Genomic DNA, 20,743 nt, shown 5'->3' on the forward strand with positions numbered 1-20,743 from the left:
GACTATCCCAGAGTTCCTCTCTTCCTACTGAAACTCCCACTTTCTATTTCCTGTCTAAGCTAATAGGCCAGCAGCTTTTTTATTGACAGGTGATGCTTCTGTACTGTGCCCGAGAGATTTATGCTTTATTTTGATGTGTGCAGGGGTTTGCCTGAGGGGTAAACCTGAGGGTGGAGTTGGTCAGACCAGCCCTGGAGAAACAGCCGGGAAGACACTGTTCACCTAGTCTAGTAACCTGAGTTGAGGTTTCAGTCAATCATACATATCTAATTGTATGTGAAAAACTGTTTTATATGTGTGTGTTTGTATGCCACATGCTTGCCTAGTGCCAGAAGAGGTCAGAAAAGGGTATCCAGATAACCCAGACTAAGTTAGGGTGGTGTTGTGAGCCTCCATGATGGAGTCAATTCCACAGTTTGGGTCCCAGGGACCAAACTCAGGTCATCGGGCCAAAGTCCAACAAAGACTGAGGCAAGAGAATTTCTGTAAATTTGAGGGCAGCCTGGGCTACATGCTTAACTTCAGGCCAGCCTGGGTTCCTGAGTCCGATTCTGTCTCACTCACCTCAGCCTCCCCTTAAAAGTTACTGATTGGACTTTTAAAGTGTATGACCCAGACTTTTAGTATCCCAGAAGAAAGAGGCTCATACTCCCTGCTTCAGTGACAGTGAATCCCACCTCCTTGAACAGTGTCCCAGGTGCCCTGTGGCCAGCCCCTCACTGACCCCTAGTGACCTGAGTTTGACCTACAAAACCTACATTAGGGGCTAGGCGTAATAATACACATCTTTAATCCTAACATTTGGGGGGCAGAGTTAGAGGCCAATCAGCCTGGTATATATAGTGAGTTTCAGGACAGCAGAGTTACAGAATAGAGTGAGGACCCCACCCCATCCCCAAAAAACAACAACAAAAACCCAGCCTTTGCATTATGGAAGGAGAATATTAGCCCCCACACTCTCAGGCCTCTAAACGTGCCCTGTGAAACATGATAGTGCACACACATCAGTGACTGAATGTAACCTTTTTAAATGTAAGGTAAGAAAGCTATTAATTACAGTTTGGAAAGAACTGACCTCAGCTGAGGGCTCTCATCCTCAGGCTCAGAACGAGCTGGTCTGGAATATCAAAGATGAGCTGAAGAAAGCCTGCTCCACCAACGACCTGAAGGAGTTGCTCATCTTCAACCAGCAGCAAGTACCATCTGGAGAGTCCGCAGTGAGTGCCCTTATGCTGTGGGGGACACACAGGAGGCCCTGCAGGAAATGAGCTCCATGGCGCTGTCGCGTGGCTGTGGTGTGGCTCATCCTAACACACCTTCCGTCCAAGAGCTTCTGTTTATTGTAAATAAGACTCAATGAAGTCAGCATGGGTCAAAGGCAAGCAACCAGGTGACAGGAAGTGAACAGTGGGGAAAAACAGAGTAAGAGGGAGGCAGGAGGACAGAGAGGCATACCGAAAGGAGAGGGAGGACGTTCAGTTTACAGGTTTTGAACTGGTGTGGTTTAGGAGAGCTTCCTTTTGGGACCGCAGCTGAGAAGGAAGGCCACCTAGGTGCTTTCTCTGCCTCTCTGAGCAGCAGACATCTGGCTCCCAAGTCTTCATTGGTAAAATCAAATGTTTGATGAGATTTCGTTAAAAACAGTCCTGGTCACCATCTCCTCCCCCAGCTATCCCAGCATGCAATGCATTGCCACATGTCTCTCCTGGTTTAGAACCCAGTGAGGTAACTAGGTGGGCAGGTGCCTTTGCCTTGGATTGACATCACACTCTCCTGAGAACTGCTGTCCACTGCCCGCCATATGTCCCAGGGCTGCTAAGCCCACCCGCACCTACTTAGGCCATTTCTATATTAGTGTTCGCTGCAGGAGCCCTTTACTTGGAGATAAGGACTCAAAAACGCAAAGCCTGGGCTGTGCTGTAAGCCCAGGCAGCCTCTTTCTAGGGGACAGAGCCTGCTAGAGGTCTCCCCATCTGCTCTAGTCCTTTCCTGAGCCCCTGGTCTCTGCCATACTTTTCAGATCCTGGACCGAGTTGCTGATGGCATGGCGTTTGGGGCCCTTCTGCCCTGCAAGGAGTGTTCAGGACAGCTGGTTTTTAAGAGCGACGCTTATTACTGTACTGGGGATGTCACTGCCTGGACCAAGTGCATGGTCAAGACACAGAATCCCAGCCGAAAGGAATGGGTAACTCCAAAGGTAAGGGTTAGGGAGCTTCCTGGAATCTGTCAGCCGGAAAGCATGACTCCCTCCACCTTCTGGACATGTCCACGCTCCATGCCACAAGATGACAGTCCATGTTTCTCATCCTTTCTCATAATTAATACTAAGAGTTCGTTCTCTCTGTTCACACCCTCTGCTTTGGCCTGAGTAGCCACTCTGTAGTCTGCCTGTTGTTGTTCTCTCACCTTTAGCATTTCAATGTGTCTGCTTTACTCTCTCACGTAGCATTGTGTGCCTTTTACTGCCTTTGGTGGGAACATTTGTAAGATGCAGACTGTGCTTCTGTCCTTTGGAGTGGTGCTGCAAGATACTTTACAGTCTGGTGATGTTTGCTGTCCCCGTACACTGTGGAGTTTATGACTTTATTATTCCCCTAGGTGACTAGCTCAGACTAAAAGCTATGTGGTGTCCCCTAGAGCCCTCAGTGCCCTTCCTGTCTAAGTCTCTGCATCCCAGGGTCCCATAGGCTCCTGTGTATTACCTGATACCTGTGCCCAGGCAGCTCTGCTGTTTTGGCTCTTGGCAGACCTGTCAGGGCCTGCACGTGTTCCTGAATTCCCCACCTCCTGGCACTTGTGTGCTGTACTCGGTTCAGACAGGACTGCTTTCTTGAGGGCAAATGCCCTCTAACCTTCCTATGCCACGTGGCATTGGTGAGTGTGAGTCTGAGGTGTCTGCCACCTAACTTACCCTTCACTGAGTATGGGCACAGCTTCCAAGAAAGTCACTTTTCTGTTAGGTGCTCTGCAGCACAGGGACTGCTCTTCACCAGACAAGTACCAACCTCCCAGGGCAAGGCCTACTGTAAGCTGCAGGATAATAATGATGATAATCAATAATTGCGATGATACTGAATAATTCACGGTGATTGCAAGCATGTGCTCCCCCCTAATGAGCAAGTGACTTAGCCTTTCCTTTGGGAAGAATCTGTCACTGGGTGTGTTTTGTTGCCTGGTTTTGGATCCTGCACACCCTTCCCACTATAAATGCCTTCCCCCAGAGTAGTGCACCCAGAGAGCTGACGGGCGACATTGACACAGCATCACCTCAGTCTGCATTACATTAAGGCCGCGCTAGGTGGTGTGCAGCCTGTGGGTGTTGGTAAATGTAGAAAGAAATGTAGCCATCAGGAAAACATCATTTACAACATCTGTTGCCCCAATACTCTTGGTGTTCTCCTTGTCTTTCCTCATCCAGACTCTGGAAACTGCTGATGTTGTCATCAGCTCCAGGTTCTCTAGCTCTCCTTGTGGTTAGGTGGTCTAGAACGCCTGTGCAGCCTCTCACGCCTGTGCAGCCTCTCACGCTAGCTTCCTTTTCTTGGGAATGTGTGGTCAGGGTTCCCCTGTGCCTGGATAGTTGATTGGATTTTGATGTTGGATAATAGTTTATTGTATCTCTATGTAGTCCTAGCTGTCTTAGAAGTCACTATAGACCAGGGTGGCCTCAGACCCACAGAAATCTTCTTGCCTCTTCCTCCCAAGTGCTAGGATTAAAGGTCTGTCACCCACACCCTGTCAGCCCTGGCCTAAGTGTATGAGTCTTAAGGGGCTTTAGGCCATGCAGTATCACCTAACAGCATATGCTAGGTGCAGAGAGAAGTGGCCTGAGGACAGGGCGGTCCCCGTGCACCTCCTGGTCTAGCGCTACTTCCCTCGCTAAGCTGTCAGCTGCGTTTTTATTGTTTTGAAATATTACCCTTAGCTGGGGAGGGGCACATGGAGGGCTGAGGACAGCTTGTGGGAGACTCTTCCACTGTGTGGGCTCTGGGGCCAAACTCCATCAGACCCTTGACTTGGTGATCACTGAGCCGCCTCACTGGCATTGTTTCCCTAAGGGTAAGGTTTCTCCCTCAGGTCACCCACAGTACCTGGATTCTCGTAGGTGTAAGGAATAAGGCCTGAGAAACACAACAAGAATGCGCTTCCTTCCTGGGAGCTTTAAGCCTTTCCTGTTTAATTATAGGGATTTTTTTTTTCAAGATGTAGTTTATTTGTTTTTTTGTTTTGTTTTGTTTTGTTTTTTTCGGAGCTGAGGACCAAACCCAGGGCCTTGCGCTTGCTAGACAAGTGCTCTACCACTGAGCTAAATCCCCAACCCCAATTATAGGGATTTTTAAAAGATGATTTAATTTCACAGGGCAAATCCCACTTAGTCTATTATAAATTTATTTTAAGAAAACTCTGATGTCTTTAAAACTAAAACTTGACATTGTTTAGGAATTCCGAGAAATATCCTACCTCAAGAAATTAAAGATCAAAAAGCAGGACCGGCTGTTCCCTCCAGAGAGCAGCGCCCCAGCACCACCAGCACCTCCCGTCTCGATCACCTCCGCACCCACAGCTGTGAACTCCTCTGCACCAGCAGGTATGGCTCCAGGAAGGATTATGGGCTGGGTTCAACCTATGAGTCATGCCAAGCAAGGACATAGCATAGTGGATGTCCTGTGGTCTGTGTACCATGTGACTAACATTCCTTAGAGTGTGTTCAGAATATACAACCGGTGTACCGTGAACCACATCCCCAGTCTCCAGGCCCCTTGTCCTCCCTGCACTACCGACCATCAAGAGCCTGGGGAGACCCTGGTCATGAATAGACATGACCGAGGCCACATAAGAGTGAATCACTGTGCCTTGTTGGGAAGGAGAGTGCTACTTGCTCCTTCAGGCATGTGGACACTCCTAAAGGCTGTAGAGGCCATGCTGGTGTGGGCAGAGGACAAGGTTCTGCTTCTGGGCACTAGCCCAGCTGCACCTAGTCTGCCCTTAATGGTGAACTCATTATCCCAAGTCCTCTCCGCTGCTTGAATCCTGGGGTCTGCAAACACATGTGGTCAGTTAGAGCCTGCTTTCTGCTCCTCCTTGACAGACCCTTTCTCTGCTGTCTCCTTGCTTGCAGTTCACACCTAAATCAGTGATTTTGTTCTCTACAGAGACTTCAGTGAACGCAGGTGGTGTCCTCACTGTCCACCCCCTAGAAAGAGCAGTTAGATCTCCCAGTTGTGAGATCTGAAGCAGAGGCCATGGCCTGACTATAACTAGTGCTGTGTTTCACTCACAGAGGCCCATCCATCCATGCCAACCTGGCAGTCAGTGCTGGGTACTTGGTGCTTAACTCAGTGTGGCCATACTGATCAGACCTTTCAGCTTGGTCAGCTTGTGCTTTCTTACTCGGGAGTTGGGAGGAAGAGTATGGAAGGACGCAGAGCTCTCACCACCCACCTTCTTCTGAGCATTCTGGCCTCATCTCTAGATTCAGCCTTTCTAGTCTGCCCCTGAGCAGGCCCAGGGTAGCCAGCATGGATCACCCATTTGTTCTCTGTGTAGCCTATGCCCTACCCCATTTTCTCTGTTGCACACTCATGGGTTGGGGTCTTGGGTTTGCTGTTCTGCCTTCTGTTTCCCTACTGCTTCTGTCTTCTTCAGAAGATTTTCCCTAAGAGAAGAGTAAAGGCCAGGGCTGGCCAGACTCTGACCTCTCCTGAAGAGCCAGCTGTTTTGTCTTGCCTTTGTTCATCCTTTCCTGAGAGCGCAGTAGAATGGTCTTAGCCTGACGCTTCTGATCTCTTACCCCAGACAAACCCCTGTCTAACATGAAGATCCTGACTCTTGGTAAGCTCTCCCAGAACAAGGACGAAGCAAAGGCCATGATTGAGAAACTCGGAGGCAAGCTGACAGGATCTGCCAACAAGGCCTCCTTGTGTATCAGCACTAAGAGTAAGTTTGACGGGCGCGTGCCTCTCAGAGGTGGTGAGGGTTCTGTGGCACAGCTAGGGTCAGACACTTCTCACTGTAGCTTGTAGGTAAAACTGGTATTTGTACTGTATTCCGTGTGTTCACACAGGCTCCTGGTCCCAGTCAGACCATAAGCTTACACTGCTCAGTGTTCATGGATGACCCTGGGTTCCTTTGTAGGCAGGCGGAGGTTACCACTTTGTGGTCTGGTGATGGATGCCAGACCCACATTTATATTAAGACTGTTCTGCTAAGTGTTATGGTCTGGGCCTAAGAGTCCATTTCTGCTGAGTGCCTCCTGACACCACACTCAGGATTTAGAGAAGGTGGCCACCCTTGGCTTTGTGGACCAGAGGGACAGCCAGTACCACTGGAGCGTGACTGCTGAGATGAGGTTCAGCGTACAGCTTGGGAGAGAAGTTGTTGGTCATGGGGTCGTTGGCCTTCTCAGACTGTAGGAAGGTAGCCGTTCAGCTTATCGGTTGAGGTTTTCATTTCTCCCTGTCTGGTTGTAAACAGAGGAGGTGGAGAAGATGAGTAAGAAGATGGAGGAAGTGAAAGCAGCCAATGTTCGAGTCGTGTGTGAGGACTTCCTCCAGGATGTGTCTGCCTCAGCTAAGAGCCTCCAAGAGCTGCTCTCAGCCCATAGCTTGTCCTCGTGGGGGGCTGAGGTGAAGGTAGAGCCTGGTGAAGTGGTGGTCCCCAAGGGGAAGTCAGCTGCACCCTCCAAGAAGAGCAAGGGTGCTGTCAAGGAGGAAGGTGAGACCCACCTGCCCTACCTGTGACCTTGGTTCTGTGTCCCTAAGGTGCTGTGGCGAGCAGTATCCTTAGTTCAGTGAGCGGACACAAAGCAGCAGGCCCTGTGGGGCAACAGGTGGTGTGCAGGTGCCATGACAGATGCCTCTGGAAACTGTTCTGCCTTTGCCTAAGTGGAGTCTTTGTGTTCCTCTGTCCCTTCCTTCCCAAGGTGTCAACAAGTCTGAAAAGAGGATGAAACTAACTCTGAAGGGAGGAGCAGCCGTTGATCCTGACTCTGGTGAGTGATCAGAGCCTCCCATGCCCTGGGAGATTAGGAGATGTCTCTAGTCAGGGTAGCTAGAGGGGAGCAGGCCAGTCCTGGACGCATGAGGGTCAGTGGGTACCTCTAAAGGTGTTGTGACATGAAACTAGCTGGGGACATGAGGCCTCTGTTCACCCTCTCCCTTCAAGGGAGAAAACCATAGGAGCTTTGTCTCTGGGGCAGGTCTGGAACACTCTGCACATGTCCTGGAGAAAGGCGGGAAGGTGTTCAGTGCCACGCTTGGCCTGGTGGACATTGTGAAAGGGACTAACTCCTATTACAAACTGCAACTTCTGGAGTCCGACAAGGAGAGCAGGTGAGCCTGGGCCTCCACACTGAGTGTGTGCTGCCCACCTGTGGAAGTCAGGCCGCTGCAGGGCCTGGAGCAAGAGAAACGGTCACAAAAGCCTATAGCGTTTGAAGTTCCTCCATAAAAAATAGCCACTCCTGAGTATCACTTATGCTGCCTTGCTTAACCATCACGGGTGTAGCTCCACTGATCCACTGGGCTATTCTGTTAGCCTCGAACTCGGAGGCCCACCTTCCTGTTACTTCCCAAATGCTGTGATTAAAGGCGTGCGCTACCACACCTGACTTCAAATTTATCGTTTTATGCTATTCCACACTTGCTGATCACTAGAATGAAGGTTATAGTTTAAACATCCTCTCTCAGTTATAGATGCTTGCCTAGTGTGTTCGAGGCCCTGGGTTCCACCTGCAGCACCACTCAATCAACACATGAAGGAGAGAGTGTGCTTTTAATGCTGCCCCTTATGGAGGAGGGCCTAACAGAACAGAAGCTCACCCTGGTCTCTGTCCCTTTACAGGTATTGGATCTTCCGGTCCTGGGGCCGAGTGGGCACAGTTATCGGCAGTAACAAGCTTGAGCAGATGCCGTCCAAAGAGGATGCTGTTGAACACTTCATGAAGTTATACGAAGAGAAGACTGGAAATGCCTGGCACTCGAAAAACTTCACAAAGTATCCCAAGAAGTTCTACCCTCTGGAGATTGACTATGGCCAGGTAATCACAGTAAGGTCTGTTCCTTTAACTCCACAGATATGTTTAAAGAAGAGTTAACAATACCAGGTGACGAATTCTTCCCCCCAAAGTGGAGGAAAACTTAACCAACTCATTCCATGAGGCCAGTGTTACCAAAGAACATCAGAAGAATATGCTGAACACCATCTCTGTAACGTAAAATCCTAACTAGTAAGTCAGGCCGTGTATGAGGTTTGTACACCAAGCTCAAGTACAATACAAACAAGTTTGAGGTTGTTGACATTTCAGTGTGCCCTGTGAGTGAGGGGTAGACGTCACATGAGCGTGTGGGAGCCACAGAAAACATTTTGTAAAATGTATACCATAAAGCATCGAATGAGTAAGAAAGGAGTGGAGGGAGCTCAGGCTGGGTTTGAACTCACATCTTCCTCAGCCTCCTGGGCACTAGGATTACAGGTGTGTGCAGTCGCAAGTGTTGTCAGGTCCACTGGTAGTAGATATTGGGGCACCAAGGAAAGGTGGTTTCTGAAGTTGCTTGTAGAAGATTTCATTGGAATCCATGCGTCACCACTGAAGTGAAGTGATGTAGGGTCAGGATGGTTGGTGTGCTCTGCCCCCGAGTAGACTGTGCCTATCCTGAAAGTCTCTGTGTGCTATGAGGCAGGATTCGGTTACCTCTTAGGTGATATTTGCACTTAGAGGCAGACAGGGTAGTACCCTCCTTGCCCGGGATTAGCCATAACTGTCCCAGCACATGTCTGCGCCTGGCTGTCTCACCTTTGGAGCCACTTCTCATCATAATACTGGAATCCTGCATTAATCCTGCAGTGCATGTGGTGCTCACCCATTTCTTCACGGTCAGGACCACGCCATACACTCTCCAAAGACACCACTCTCCATGGAGCCACAATGTGAGACAGAAGTAGTTTGGCATTTTAAAAGCAGAAATCATGAAGCTAATCTTAATAATTTAAACCACCCTGCACAGTTAAAGCATCATTTCTTCAGATTACATAGAATTCCATCTTGTGGTGGGCCAGAAATCACAGTTGATGAAAACAGCAAGTCCTTCCCCCTCAGCTAGACATTTAGATTCTCTTCAGGTACCTGTTGTGGTGATTCGGGTGAGCACACAGACCTGAGTACCTCTCAGGTTCATTTCTGAGAGATGGAGTCACTGGGTCATAAGAAATATCTACTTAATATGGCTTCCTACAGCATATAGATCCATTTGCCCTCCAGTGGGGCCATACCCACAGGACAGAAAAGCACCTCTAAAGCTCTGTACACAGAGTAGGTCTACTGGGAATGGTGGCAGCACTGGGCAGCACAGGTGACTGCAGCTGAACCCAAGGAGAATCCAGGTCCACAGCACAGCACCTGCCTCCTCAGACCTCAGGTATGAAACTTGAGGTGAGGCAATCACAAAGCAGTCGATCTTAACCAGAGTCTTGGGAAGACAGGAGTACAATCTCACTGTCTCATAGGTGAAGAGTGCTGTGTAGAGGCAGAGCAGGGATGGCGGATGCTGAGATGTGCCATGTTTTTGTTGAGCTGGCTGGCAGAGCATGAGACCAAGCCTCAGGGTGGTTCTGTAGAGAACACGTAAGCGGGGTCCTGCAGCAGCCCCGGACAAGCAGCTGCAGGCAAAGGGAAGACTTTGTCTAACAAGCTCCTGCGATGACCTGAGCTTCATTTTCACAGCAGCCTTCCCTTCTAAAATGAGTATGGATGTGCACCGGGCAGCTTCTGCGGGGTACCAGCATACCAGAGACAGACAGGCAGGCAGACAGACATCGTCAGAACAGCTGGGATGTGAACCTGAAGCAGTCAGGAGGGCATGGGGGAATGCATGGGCCTGTGCCCTGTGGCCGCCATTGTCTGGAGAGTTTGACTTTTTTTGGTGGCAGTATTCTATCCTGTGTCCTCATTAGCTGTACCTAACCCATGTTCCTTGTCCTCTTTCTGGTTCCCCACTTCCCTGAAGGACGAAGAGGCAGTAAAGAAGCTGGCGGTGAAGCCTGGCACTAAGTCGAAGCTGCCGAAGCCGGTGCAGGAGCTCGTCGGGATGATCTTCGACGTGGAGAGCATGAAGAAGGCCTTGGTGGAGTACGAGGTGCGTATTGAGGCCATGCTCTCTGCTCGTTTTTTTGCACTGAGCCTGGCGAGTTCAACTGTGTTACTTTCCCTTTCTAAAACTCAAGTGGCCACAAATGTCCACCCAGCTCAGCGCCCGCTTGCCCCCTTAACCCTGTGGTGGGATGCGTGGTGGACTGTAGAGGACTCTCCTGGGCCCCGGGCCCCTATTGCCTGTTGCCATTTTGATTTCTGTGTTAGGTAGGTCTGGTTCTTTCTTTGCGACGCTGACAGACCAGCTAGCTGATGCCAGTGGAAGTCCCAACCTCCACTCACTTGTAGACAAAGAAAACTGGGCTGGAGAGACTGCTCAGTAGATAAGAGCCATAGCTCTGTAACGTCAGCTCCAAGAGAATCCCTCTTTTGGCTTCCACAGGCACTGGTACCCAAGTGATACAGGCATATAAGTAGCAAAGAAGTCATAGACATAAAATAATAAAAAAATTAAACTGTAAAGAAAACTCCTGTGACCACTACTGTCTTGATCCATGCTCCAGTCAATCAGCCAAACTCCAGTCAGCTCTCTTAAACCCTGGGGCTGGGTGCAGCTGTGTTAAGAGGTCTTGCTCATCTCACACACGTGGGGTGAGATGATGCCAGTTGGAACCACGTTGCTCCCAAGTGGGCCTACATGGCATGGACAACAGGCTGTCAAGAATAGGCTTTCTCACTTCACCTGTAATCTTCCTAGCAAGGAGGCGACCTGTGTACTTGGGCCAGCCACACAGCCTCCTATTCTCTGGCCACGAGTCCATAAGCTACAGGCTGCTCTGCAAATCAGGCAGCTCTGGTGGATGTGCCCAGTGCTGCAGTCTTAGGGCAGTAATGTACTGGCACACAGGTGTGTCTCCTCAAGCACTGAGAGACAGTGCAGGCCGGCTCACTTACAGGAGGGAGTAGATGTCACTTGAGAACAGTTGGTCCAGTTTACAAGTGTGGATCTGTCCGCTCTTCATCACTGTAACACAATGATCTCTGCCTTCACAGCCCAGTACCCTGATTAACAGTGGATCCTGAAGTAGTGTGGTTAGTCACAGTGGTGTTAAGTGTGCGTAGCCTTTAGGGTGGCTGATTTGAAAGGCTCATGTGTATTTTTGAAAAATAACATTCATTAGAACTTTGAGGCTCTTGTTTCTGAACTGGATGGCAGCAAAGGTCATAAGAACACACACACACACACACACACACACACACACACCCTCTGTTCCTTGCCCTAGAGTACAGTGGGAGGTTTAGTCCATCACCTCGGTCCTGTGGGATTGTAGGAGTTATGTTGGGTCTTCCTTCAGAAGTGCTGAGCTGTATGCATTGGGCTTGTGTTACACAGCATACAGGGTGGGGTAAGAGGGTGACACCTTCTGTGCAAGCAGGCCACTGCTCCTGTGAGGGAACAGTGGTGCGTCACCACAATGCAGAATGCATTTAGGTTCCCTGTCTCCTCAGATTGACCTTCAGAAGATGCCCTTGGGGAAACTGAGCAGAAGGCAGATCCAGGCCGCCTACTCTATCCTCAGTGAGGTCCAGCAGGTAAGCAAGTACCTCCGGTCCTCCAGCCGTTAGCTTCTCTTCTAGTAAGAAACAGTAGCAACATCTACTGTGTGGGAAGAGTGACAGACAGTACTAAACTGTACTTTATGAGGATTTGGACTTTTTTCAGTTCAGTAAATATTATGGTCCAGTTCATTGCTCAAAGACTGTTAACAAAATTCACGTAGTCATGATTTTAGTTATCGGATAGTTAATAAACTCCTTAGAAATTTAAATATGGGAGAGAACTTTGTCTAGTTCAGCCCTATGTCATACTTCATCCTCAAGAGACCAAAAGGCTCTGTTTGTACTTGAAGGTGGGGTGTAGCATCTTTGAGAAGAAAACAAAGCACCCAGCAAAGTAGACTTCCTGGGCATCGTGAGCTGTAGAATCTGGGTGCCTCTGAGCAGTGAGCTTGTGTCCCTGCTTCCACACTCGGGCCTCACATCTCAGTCTGTCTGGCTCATGGCCCCTGGGTAGCAGGAGCGGACTGTATCTGCCACTGTAGCGGGTGGATGCTCCCCAATGCTGTGGACAGTTTTCTGTTTGTTTGTTTGTTTGTTTGAGACAGGGTTTCTCTATGTAGCCCACACTGGCCTAGAACTGTGAGACCTGGCTGGCCTCCAGTTCACAGATCCACCTGCCCTGAGTGCTGGGATTACAGGTGTGTGCCAACATGCCCAGCTGAACAGTTTTCAAACAAAAATTCACAGGAATTTTCCACAGTAGCCGTGAGCCCCCGTGTAGCCTTGCGGTAGCACTTTGTATGAAATAGGTAACAGCATATCCTTCTCTGTATAAATAAGCTGCAGTTACAGGACCATTATCCTGGGGGCCCCAGTGCCACTACTCCATTGAGAAGGTACGCTAATGACCCTGCTTGTGTTGACAGCAGCTGCTTTAGTCCTGTGTTCCTTCTGTCTGTCCCCTTCCCTTTTAGGCAGTGTCCCAAGGCAGCAGTGAATCTCAGATCCTGGATCTCTCCAATCGCTTCTACACCCTCATCCCCCATGACTTTGGAATGAAGAAGCCCCCACTTCTGAACAACACAGACAGTGTGCAGGTAATAAATAGGCTGTGGGGCTGGACCCGGGGCTGGGTCTTACTGGGACTGCCCTCCTCTCTGTGTTCTCTAAGAGTCGGATCTCCCCTTTCTTTCCTTTGCTTTACCAAGTCAGTTTAGGAAATTGTCATTCACGAAGAAGACCATTTCTCTGTCCCACGTAAAGGTCCCCATGACTCCCTGACCTAGGCCAGTTTGTGGCATCCTTCTGACATCTTCCCCTCCCTTCCCCAGGCATCAGCCTTATTAGCATGCAGAGAAATGCCTGAGTGCCCACTGTGAGTGAGGAGTGATGGGTGGCAGGGTCTGGCCAGCACAGGCTCTTCCCCTTAAGCGGAGATAGCGGGTGTCATCATCTTTCTGCATGTACTCCTGTCAGGGCTTGTTTGTCTCCTTCCCTATGGACTTAGCTCCCAGCTCTGTACTCTGTCCCCAGGCCAAGGTGGAGATGCTGGACAACCTCCTGGACATCGAGGTTGCCTATAGTCTTCTCAGGGGTGGGTCTGATGACAGCAGTAAGGACCCCATCGATGTCAACTATGAGAAGCTCAAAACTGACATTAAGGTGAGAAGCCTGCCCTTCCCATGTAGCATTCAGTAGCTCACCCCAGAGCAGCGGCCCCAACCTACGTGTGCAGGTGAGCCGTCTTCACAGCTCCTCAGGTGTGTGGCTAAGCCTTGAGACTGCATTCTCACATATCCGGGTGGTGCTGGTGGGCTTTGAGACCCCCTGGAAAGTCTGAGCTAGCTAGAGCCTCAGGTCGGGGTGGAGACTGGGTTTTGGAAAGTTCCTTTTCTTCTATTTCGGGCCCAAGCAGTCACTTGAACTGGGCTGTATTGAAGGCTCAGGTGGGCGGGAATTTCCCTGCCTGAAGTGTGTGTGCCACTGTCCCAGCCAGAGCCTGAATCTGGCGTGCCCATTGTCTTGGGTTTCTATTGCTGCCACACAGAATGCAAACTGGAGAGGAAAGGGTTTGTTTGGCCTATACTTCAGGATTGCAATCCATCCCTGGGGGAAGTCAGCATAGGAACTCAAAACAGGGCAGGATCCTGGAGGCAGGAGCTGATGCAGAGACCATGGAAGGGTGCATCTTACCTGCTTGCTTCCTTTCCATGACTTGCTCAGCCTGCTTTTCTAGAACCGTGGACCACCAACCCAGGGATGGCGCCACCCACAATGGGCAAGGCCTTCCCCATGAATCACTGAGAAAGCGCCTTACAGCTGGATCTCATGGAGGCAATTCCTCAGTTGAGGCTCCTTTCTCTGTAATGACTCTAGCTTATGTCAAGTTGACACACAAAGTCAGCAGTACACCCATTCTCTGACCCTGTTTCTGCCAGGCAGCAGGGACCCACTGCAGTCCAAGTATTACTGGTGGTTGAAGTCTGGGCCAGATGTTTCCAGATTCTTGGCCTCTTAATCAAAGGATTGAAATAAAGGTTTGCAAAAGTAGTGTGGGCTGGGTGGTGCTCTATTTTAATCACAGTCTTGATTGTGTCCGCCCTGGTCCCGTGCATATCCTTCCATGTGCATGTGATTTCAGTCATTAGAGATGCCGCGGTTCCCATAGGCATGAAATGAGGAGGATTTATTCTAGTTAGAGTTACTTACTATTGAAACACCAAACCTAAGGAACTTAGGAAAGAGACGATGCATCCACATCACAGTTGTCACTGAAGGAACTCAGCAGGAACCTGGAAGCAGGAGACGATGCGGAGGCCATGGAGGCCGGCTGCTTACTGGCTTGCTCCTGATGGTTCTCTTGGCCTATTTTCTTATAGAACCCAGGACCACTAGCTCACGGGCGGCCCTACCCAAAGTGGACTGGGCCCTCCCATCTAAATCACTAATTAAGAAAATGCCTACAGGCTTGTCTACAGCCCAGTCTTATCAAGGCAGTCTGTCATGTGAGGTTCCCTCCCGTGACTCTGGCTTATGTAAAGTTGGCATAAAACCAGCCAGCACAGTAGTCTCTGCAGAAGTCCACTAAAAGGACAGTTTGCCTTATTACCCAAGACCAACTGAGGCTTGAGCAGCCTTCCTACTCAAACTCAGACATAAGTGGAATATAATTGAACAGAATCTATCTAAATTTTTTTTATTTAGATTTATTTATTTTAGTTATGTGAATACACTGTTGCTATCTTCAGTCACACCAGAAGAGGGCATCAGATACCATTACAGATGGTTGTGAGCCACCACTGGTTGCTGGGAATTGAACCCAGGACCTTTGGAAGAGCATCTCTCTAGCCCCTTTGGTTCTTAGCTTACTCCATTGTTTGGAAGTTGGTGTCCCACAGCAGATAGAGGGGTACAGGTTTTAGGAGCTTTGAATGGAGAGGAATGTGTACAGAATGAACAAGTGGGTCTCACATTAGAAAATGGTGGCCCATATAGCCCAAACAAGACTTCCAGGTGGCTAAACTGTTCCCTAAGCTTGCTATCCTCACCACTAGAGTGTGATGCCAATGCACCTTCTTAATGGGAAAGCGAAGATTCGTGGTGAAGAAGCTCCTGCTTTTAACTCTTACAAAGCTTGTAGTTGAGAGCACAGATAATCAGAATTCTTAGGTTTTCCAAACTTAAAGCAAGAAAATGTACAGAACATCTATAGCCTCCCGCGCATGGCTACGATGACATCACTGGTTAGTTGGGCATGCACTGAACCAGCTGTGGTACACATAGACAAGAGACTGTCCCCAAAACCCTGAGGTGGGGCTGGGGGATAGTTGGTGGTTAGGCATGTGAAAGGCCCCTTGGTCCATCCTTAGGACTGGGATAGGGAAAAGAAAATTGTATGATGTCACCTTGTGACATCCTGGTCTCCTAGACTCCTGGTCAAAATAGTTCCCTTGTTCCACCTCAGTAATGGTGAACCTCTGTTTCCAGCTTAACTCATAGTCTAGCATGAGGCAAGAACTTTGAGCTTCTCCTCTAGCAGTCTGAATGGATAAGTAAATATTCAGGCTCATGGGGCCCTGGCCTCGGCCTACAGGGTCAGTCCTGGGGCAGTATGAACTGCCCCTGGAGACTTCTAGGTTAGTATGTCAGTATTCTTCCTCTCTGGGTGTCTCCCTGCCCTAATTCCAGATGTCTGTTCTCCAGGTGGTTGACAGAGATTCTGAAGAGGCTGAGGTCATCAGGAAGTATGTGAAGAACACTCACGCGACCACGCACAATGCCTATGACCTGGAAGTGATAGACGTAAGATTCCTCTTCCCCTTTTCCGTCCTGCCAGGTCTCCCTAGCCCCTTCTTTCCTGGCTCAGAAAGCATGAGCCATTTGCTTTGTTTTGCTTTGTTTTTGAGACAGGATCTCTATGTACTCCTGGCTGTTTTGAAGCTCGCTGTTTACAGCAGGCGAGCCTGGAAAGGAGAGCTGCCTTCTCTGCCTCCTGAGTGCTTGGGATTAAAGGCTTGTGCCACAGCTGCCCAGCTGTACTATTAGTAAGCAGAGGTGACATGTTTGTTGTGCAGGAAAGTAAGTGGTGGTGTACAGTTGGCCTTGGCTTTTTCTGGGTATTGAAAGTGCCCCAGATTTGTCAGAAAATATGATTACCAGAAAGAAGTTCATGATAAAGTTCCCCGGGCCAGATGTGGTACACATCTCTAATTCCAGCACTCGGGAGGCTTAACAGACCAATTAGTTCCAGGTTAGCCCGGTCTACATAGTGAGAACAGTCTCGGAGAAAAGGTTCCTTAGGTGTGTCCCCCGATGTCTGTAAATGGAGCCTTGGGACACTTGCATTGGGTCATCCCATCCCCATCTGTGATAATGTGGCAGAGCTAAACCGTCCTAGCTCTTGTGACAGTGGTCAGTACCGGACACTCCCAAGTCCACTTATCCCTTCAGGGAACCTGAGTAACAATATCTGTCTCCCTTTTGCCAACTTTCTGCCCAGATCTTTAAGATAGAGCGAGAGGGAGAGAGCCAACGCTACAAGCCCTTCAGGCAGCTTCACAACCGGAGACTGCTGTGGCACGGGTCCAGGACCACCAACTTCGCAGGCATCCTGTCACAGGGTCTGCGGATAGCCCCACCTGAAGCACCTGTGGTAGGTGGCTGCCGTCTATGGGAAGTACAGAAGTACTTACTTGTTCCTGCAGTGATCTCCCCCTGAGAGTCCAGCCTGCAGCGGGCCCTGTCAGAAGGGAACAGGCTTTGGACCCAGGCATGCCTCTGCCTTTCCTCAGCTGGCAGCATCCATGAGCTCTCAGATTTCCACCATTTAAAAAAAAAAAAAAAAAAATAAGGGGTTGGGGATTTAGCTCAGTGGTAGAGTGCTTGCCTAGCAAGCGCAAGGCCCTGGGTTCTGTCCCCAGCTCCGAAAAAAAAAAAAAAAAGGACGACAAGGGATAGATGATGTCCCCTGCTGGGTTACAGAAGGGACTGAACAGGCCCTCTGAGATGCCATCCCAGCCCCTCACTCACTGTAGAGAGTAAAGAAAAGGAAGGGGCTTGGTGACTATAGCTCTTGTGCTAGGTACTGGTGTGTGGCTGGATGGTGACATCAGTGCTTGCTGGATGTATATATGTGCCTGGCTTAGTGTGAGTAGTGACTATTAACTCACTCACATTAGCCTTATGAGACTTCCTGGTAAAGAGAAAGTGGCATCCTTGGCTGTTGCATGACTTCACACAGCCTGCCTGTAAGCACTGGCCTTTGATGAGAAAGAGCTATCCCTTCCTCTTGGGAGGTGCTGGCTGTGGAGCTTAGCTGAGCAGCAGCTGTGGGGATTCACCACTGGAAGGTTTACCGCTGTCCCTCTTCCAACTCTCCAGACAGGCTACATGTTTGGGAAAGGAATCTACTTTGCTGATATGGTGTCCAAAAGTGCGAACTACTGCCACACGTCTCAGGGAGACCCGATTGGCTTAATACTGTTGGGAGAAGTTGCCCTTGGAAACATGTGAGTGTCCGGACTCTGAGCAGGGTGGGTAGAGTAGACTAGAAGGAGAATCTTTTTGACTTGTAAGTGCAGTAGACAGCAGCTCGGGATCGAGGGAGATTCAGAGAAGCTATGAAACCAAAGGCAGAAATGCGGAGGCCGAGACCTGGCAGCACAGTCCTTCTGCGGAACAGGGAGGCAGGGAAATCATTGTTCAAAGAGAAGATCTGATTCCTCCATCCTCTGGCAACCTCCATCTGGTGAGCTGTGACCAGAAGGAGATGGTGAAGCAAGCCATAGGGTAGACTAGACGGGAACCGCCAAGCAGCTGGCCACAACTCCAGACGCGCCCGCCCTTCTTTGGAAATAACCCCCCAGCAGTGGCAGCAGTTCCAGACTCCCTACTTGAGAAGAGTCAGGAGCTGGGGAGGGAGGTGCCAGGGTAAGGGTGGACAGAATTCTGTGGGCGCTTAGTTTCCATGCCAGTAAAGATGCTGAGGGAGTGTTGGTTGGGAGCCCAGTGACCAGAGGCTCTTCTGAGACTGTCCTCTTTTGAATAGGTACGAACTCAAGCATGCTTCTCACATCAGCAAGTTACCCAAGGGCAAGCACAGTGTCAAAGGTACTGTCCCCAGCCTGACATGGCAGGTTCGGGTGGGGGCGCCTTTCCTCCAGCAGCTGCACTCTCGCTACAGGAGGTTCATTTAGAAACAACTGCCTCAGTCCTTGTGTCATAATGCCATGCGAGTTCTGTGGGGTACCATGAACTAAGCAGGGCACAGGTCACTTCAGATTTTGAGCAGTGATATCAGGGCCCAGAGGACCTCTGGTGCACCTGGAATTATGGGTAGCATATGATGGTCAATGCCTAGGGTATAACCTCAGCTGGACCAATGTAACTTTACTGGTTTAGAATGTTGCCTTGGAACCTTTCTTTACAGTGTCTGTGTTTGCATCTAAAGGATGTTTAAAGTGAACACACACATCCTGTATCAAATAGATGTTGTATACCCAGGACATTTCCACACCTCCTGTTCCACACCCCCTGTTATACCTAACACTTGAGCCTTCCACCTTACAGGTTTGGGCAAAACCGCCCCTGACCCTTCGGCCAGCATCACCCTGGATGGTGTAGAGGTTCCGCTGGGAACAGGGATTCCGTCTGGTGTTAATGACACCTGCCTGCTGTATAACGAGTATCCTTTCATGGCCGGGCTGTGCATGGAGCTGTGCGTGTGCTCTTACTGCCCAGGGCAGCTTCTATGGGGACAGTGACAACTTGCCCTTGGGTGGTCTCCTGTGTGGCCTTGAGGTCTGACTCCCTGCTGCACGGGTAAACCTGTCTCTCTGGGCACCAACCTTCCCCACTCTTGGGAGATTGAGTGTTGGGTAGGAGGAGGTCTTGGGGTCTCAACTGTTGGCTCCTTGACAGCCGCCCTCCCCAGGTACATTGTCTACGACATTGCTCAGGTGAATCTGAAGTACCTACTGAAACTGAAGTTCAATTTCAAGACCTCCTTGTGGTAGAGTGAAGGCGGGCTTTGCCAGCACCCGGGGCCTAGGGGATAATGCCCCTAGTGCCTCTGCACCAAACACCACAACACCTCAGCCATGCTGCCGCCTCAGGGTGGCACCCTCACCGAATCTCCTTAGGAAGGACTTTACACAGATAGGTTGCGCTGGAGTGGGACGGCTGTTTGTGGTTTGTCCAACCAGGCACAGCCGTGACAGACAGCTGGCAGTAGAGGGAAAGTTGGGGAGAGGTTTTTGTTGTTTGCCTAGACTAGTCCTGAGGGAAGAAACCGCCACGTCACAGTCACAATGTCTGCCTTACTGGCTTCCCCAGGGAAGGAAAATGTGCTTCCTCCCTTCTTTCAAGGGTTCATCTTTGGTTTGATTTTGGCAAAATGTTAAGCATTTATTTTGAGCTAAAAAATAAAAACTAATTTCATACTATATAGATTTTCTTTTTTTATCTTGTATGTCCCCTTCTTAGCCTTCTTGGCTTTTGTTTTGCTGGGTTTTCAGTGATAGACGTGGGGTAACCAAAAGAAGGGGCTCCCTGAAGCACTTAGCTGGGGAACTGAGCCTGTAGTGTGGTCGGTTCGAAGTCGCGCTTGGGATTCTTGATTCATCCCTGAGCAATTTGTCTTCCACATTGAACCGTCTGTAATCAGTATAGCCACCCAAAGGGCTATGGTTCTCAATTAAAATGCAAATGGCTATCTATTCCTGTGTTGTGTGCCTCATCTCCTCTGGGTCCCTATAGCACTGAACCCCAAAAGTATATCTCCCTTCAGATTTCCAATATTTGGCAAGGCAGTAGGACTAACTATGCCAGTGGGTTTCAGCCTTCCCAACGCTGCACCCCTTAATGTAGTTAGTCATGTTGTGGTGACCCCGACTGTAGAATTGGTTTTGTTGCTACTGTTCATAACTGTAATTTTGCTGCTGTTATGAAATCATAATGTAGATATCTATAGTCTTCCAATGGTCTTAGCTCTTGTAAAAGGGTTGCTCAACCCCCAAAGGGTTGCGACCCCAGATTGAGAACCTCTGCACTGTCCTGTCCTAAAACCACAAAACCACAGGCCACTCAGAGCTAGCTGGGATTTGGAAACTGCTTGACAGCTACACTCAGCTCTGAGGTCAGGGCCCCTTGTGACCTTTATAGAAGTGTGTAGGACTGATAGATCCAAGATCAACCCCCACCATCCCCTAACTCAAGGACTTACATGCTTGGAGTTGTTTTGGTGGTTTTGATTTTTGGTGGGAGGAACAAAAAGCAGGATTCAGTTAAGACAGGAAAGAAGAAAACAAATTTTCTATTCATTTGTGGTCTAGCGCTCTGCTCTGTAGAATCAGGTGTGTGGCCGCAGTTAGGCCGAGGGACGCAAGTGAGTGTGAGGTTTCTGATGAGAAGTGTGAATGTCTCGGCAGGTGACAACGGTCAAGCTCATGCCCCTCTTCAGTGCTGACCGTCTCCAGCCCCTCGAAGGTCACGGTCAGCTCATGAGCTCCCGGTTGCCTTTCTGCCAGAGAGAAGAGCAAGTACCTTGTGGGGTTTGGTGAACAGCGTAGTCTAGTTTGGAGATGCTGCTTAATGGGC

General features: G+C 49.7%; 1 protein-coding gene across 1 annotated transcript in view; it reads left to right on the top strand.

Annotated features, from left to right (window-relative positions):
* Nucleotides 1-19,590, top strand: part of Parp1 (poly (ADP-ribose) polymerase 1) — a 31,813-nt gene extending 12,223 nt beyond the window's left edge. Inside the window, exons 6-23 of the mRNA NM_013063.2 lie at nt 1,101-1,217; nt 2,021-2,197; nt 4,441-4,588; nt 5,797-5,937; nt 6,475-6,714; nt 6,923-6,991; nt 7,199-7,331; nt 7,843-8,038; nt 10,005-10,133; nt 11,597-11,680; nt 12,622-12,744; nt 13,181-13,309; nt 15,851-15,949; nt 16,647-16,799; nt 17,528-17,655; nt 18,195-18,256; nt 18,716-18,830; nt 19,080-19,590. Of these exons, the coding sequence (NP_037195.1) occupies nt 1,101-1,217; nt 2,021-2,197; nt 4,441-4,588; nt 5,797-5,937; nt 6,475-6,714; nt 6,923-6,991; nt 7,199-7,331; nt 7,843-8,038; nt 10,005-10,133; nt 11,597-11,680; nt 12,622-12,744; nt 13,181-13,309; nt 15,851-15,949; nt 16,647-16,799; nt 17,528-17,655; nt 18,195-18,256; nt 18,716-18,830; nt 19,080-19,161 (2,325 nt within the window). The 3' untranslated portion in view covers nt 19,162-19,590. The remainder of the gene's footprint in view (nt 1-1,100; nt 1,218-2,020; nt 2,198-4,440; nt 4,589-5,796; nt 5,938-6,474; nt 6,715-6,922; nt 6,992-7,198; nt 7,332-7,842; nt 8,039-10,004; nt 10,134-11,596; nt 11,681-12,621; nt 12,745-13,180; nt 13,310-15,850; nt 15,950-16,646; nt 16,800-17,527; nt 17,656-18,194; nt 18,257-18,715; nt 18,831-19,079) is intronic.
* The last annotated feature ends 1,153 nt before the right edge of the window (nt 19,591-20,743 follow it).

This window comes from Rattus norvegicus, chromosome 13, assembly GCF_021556685.1.
Source record: "Rattus norvegicus strain SHRSP/BbbUtx chromosome 13, alternate assembly SHRSP_T2T, whole genome shotgun sequence".
Classification (NCBI taxonomy): Eukaryota; Metazoa; Chordata; class Mammalia; order Rodentia; family Muridae; genus Rattus; species Rattus norvegicus.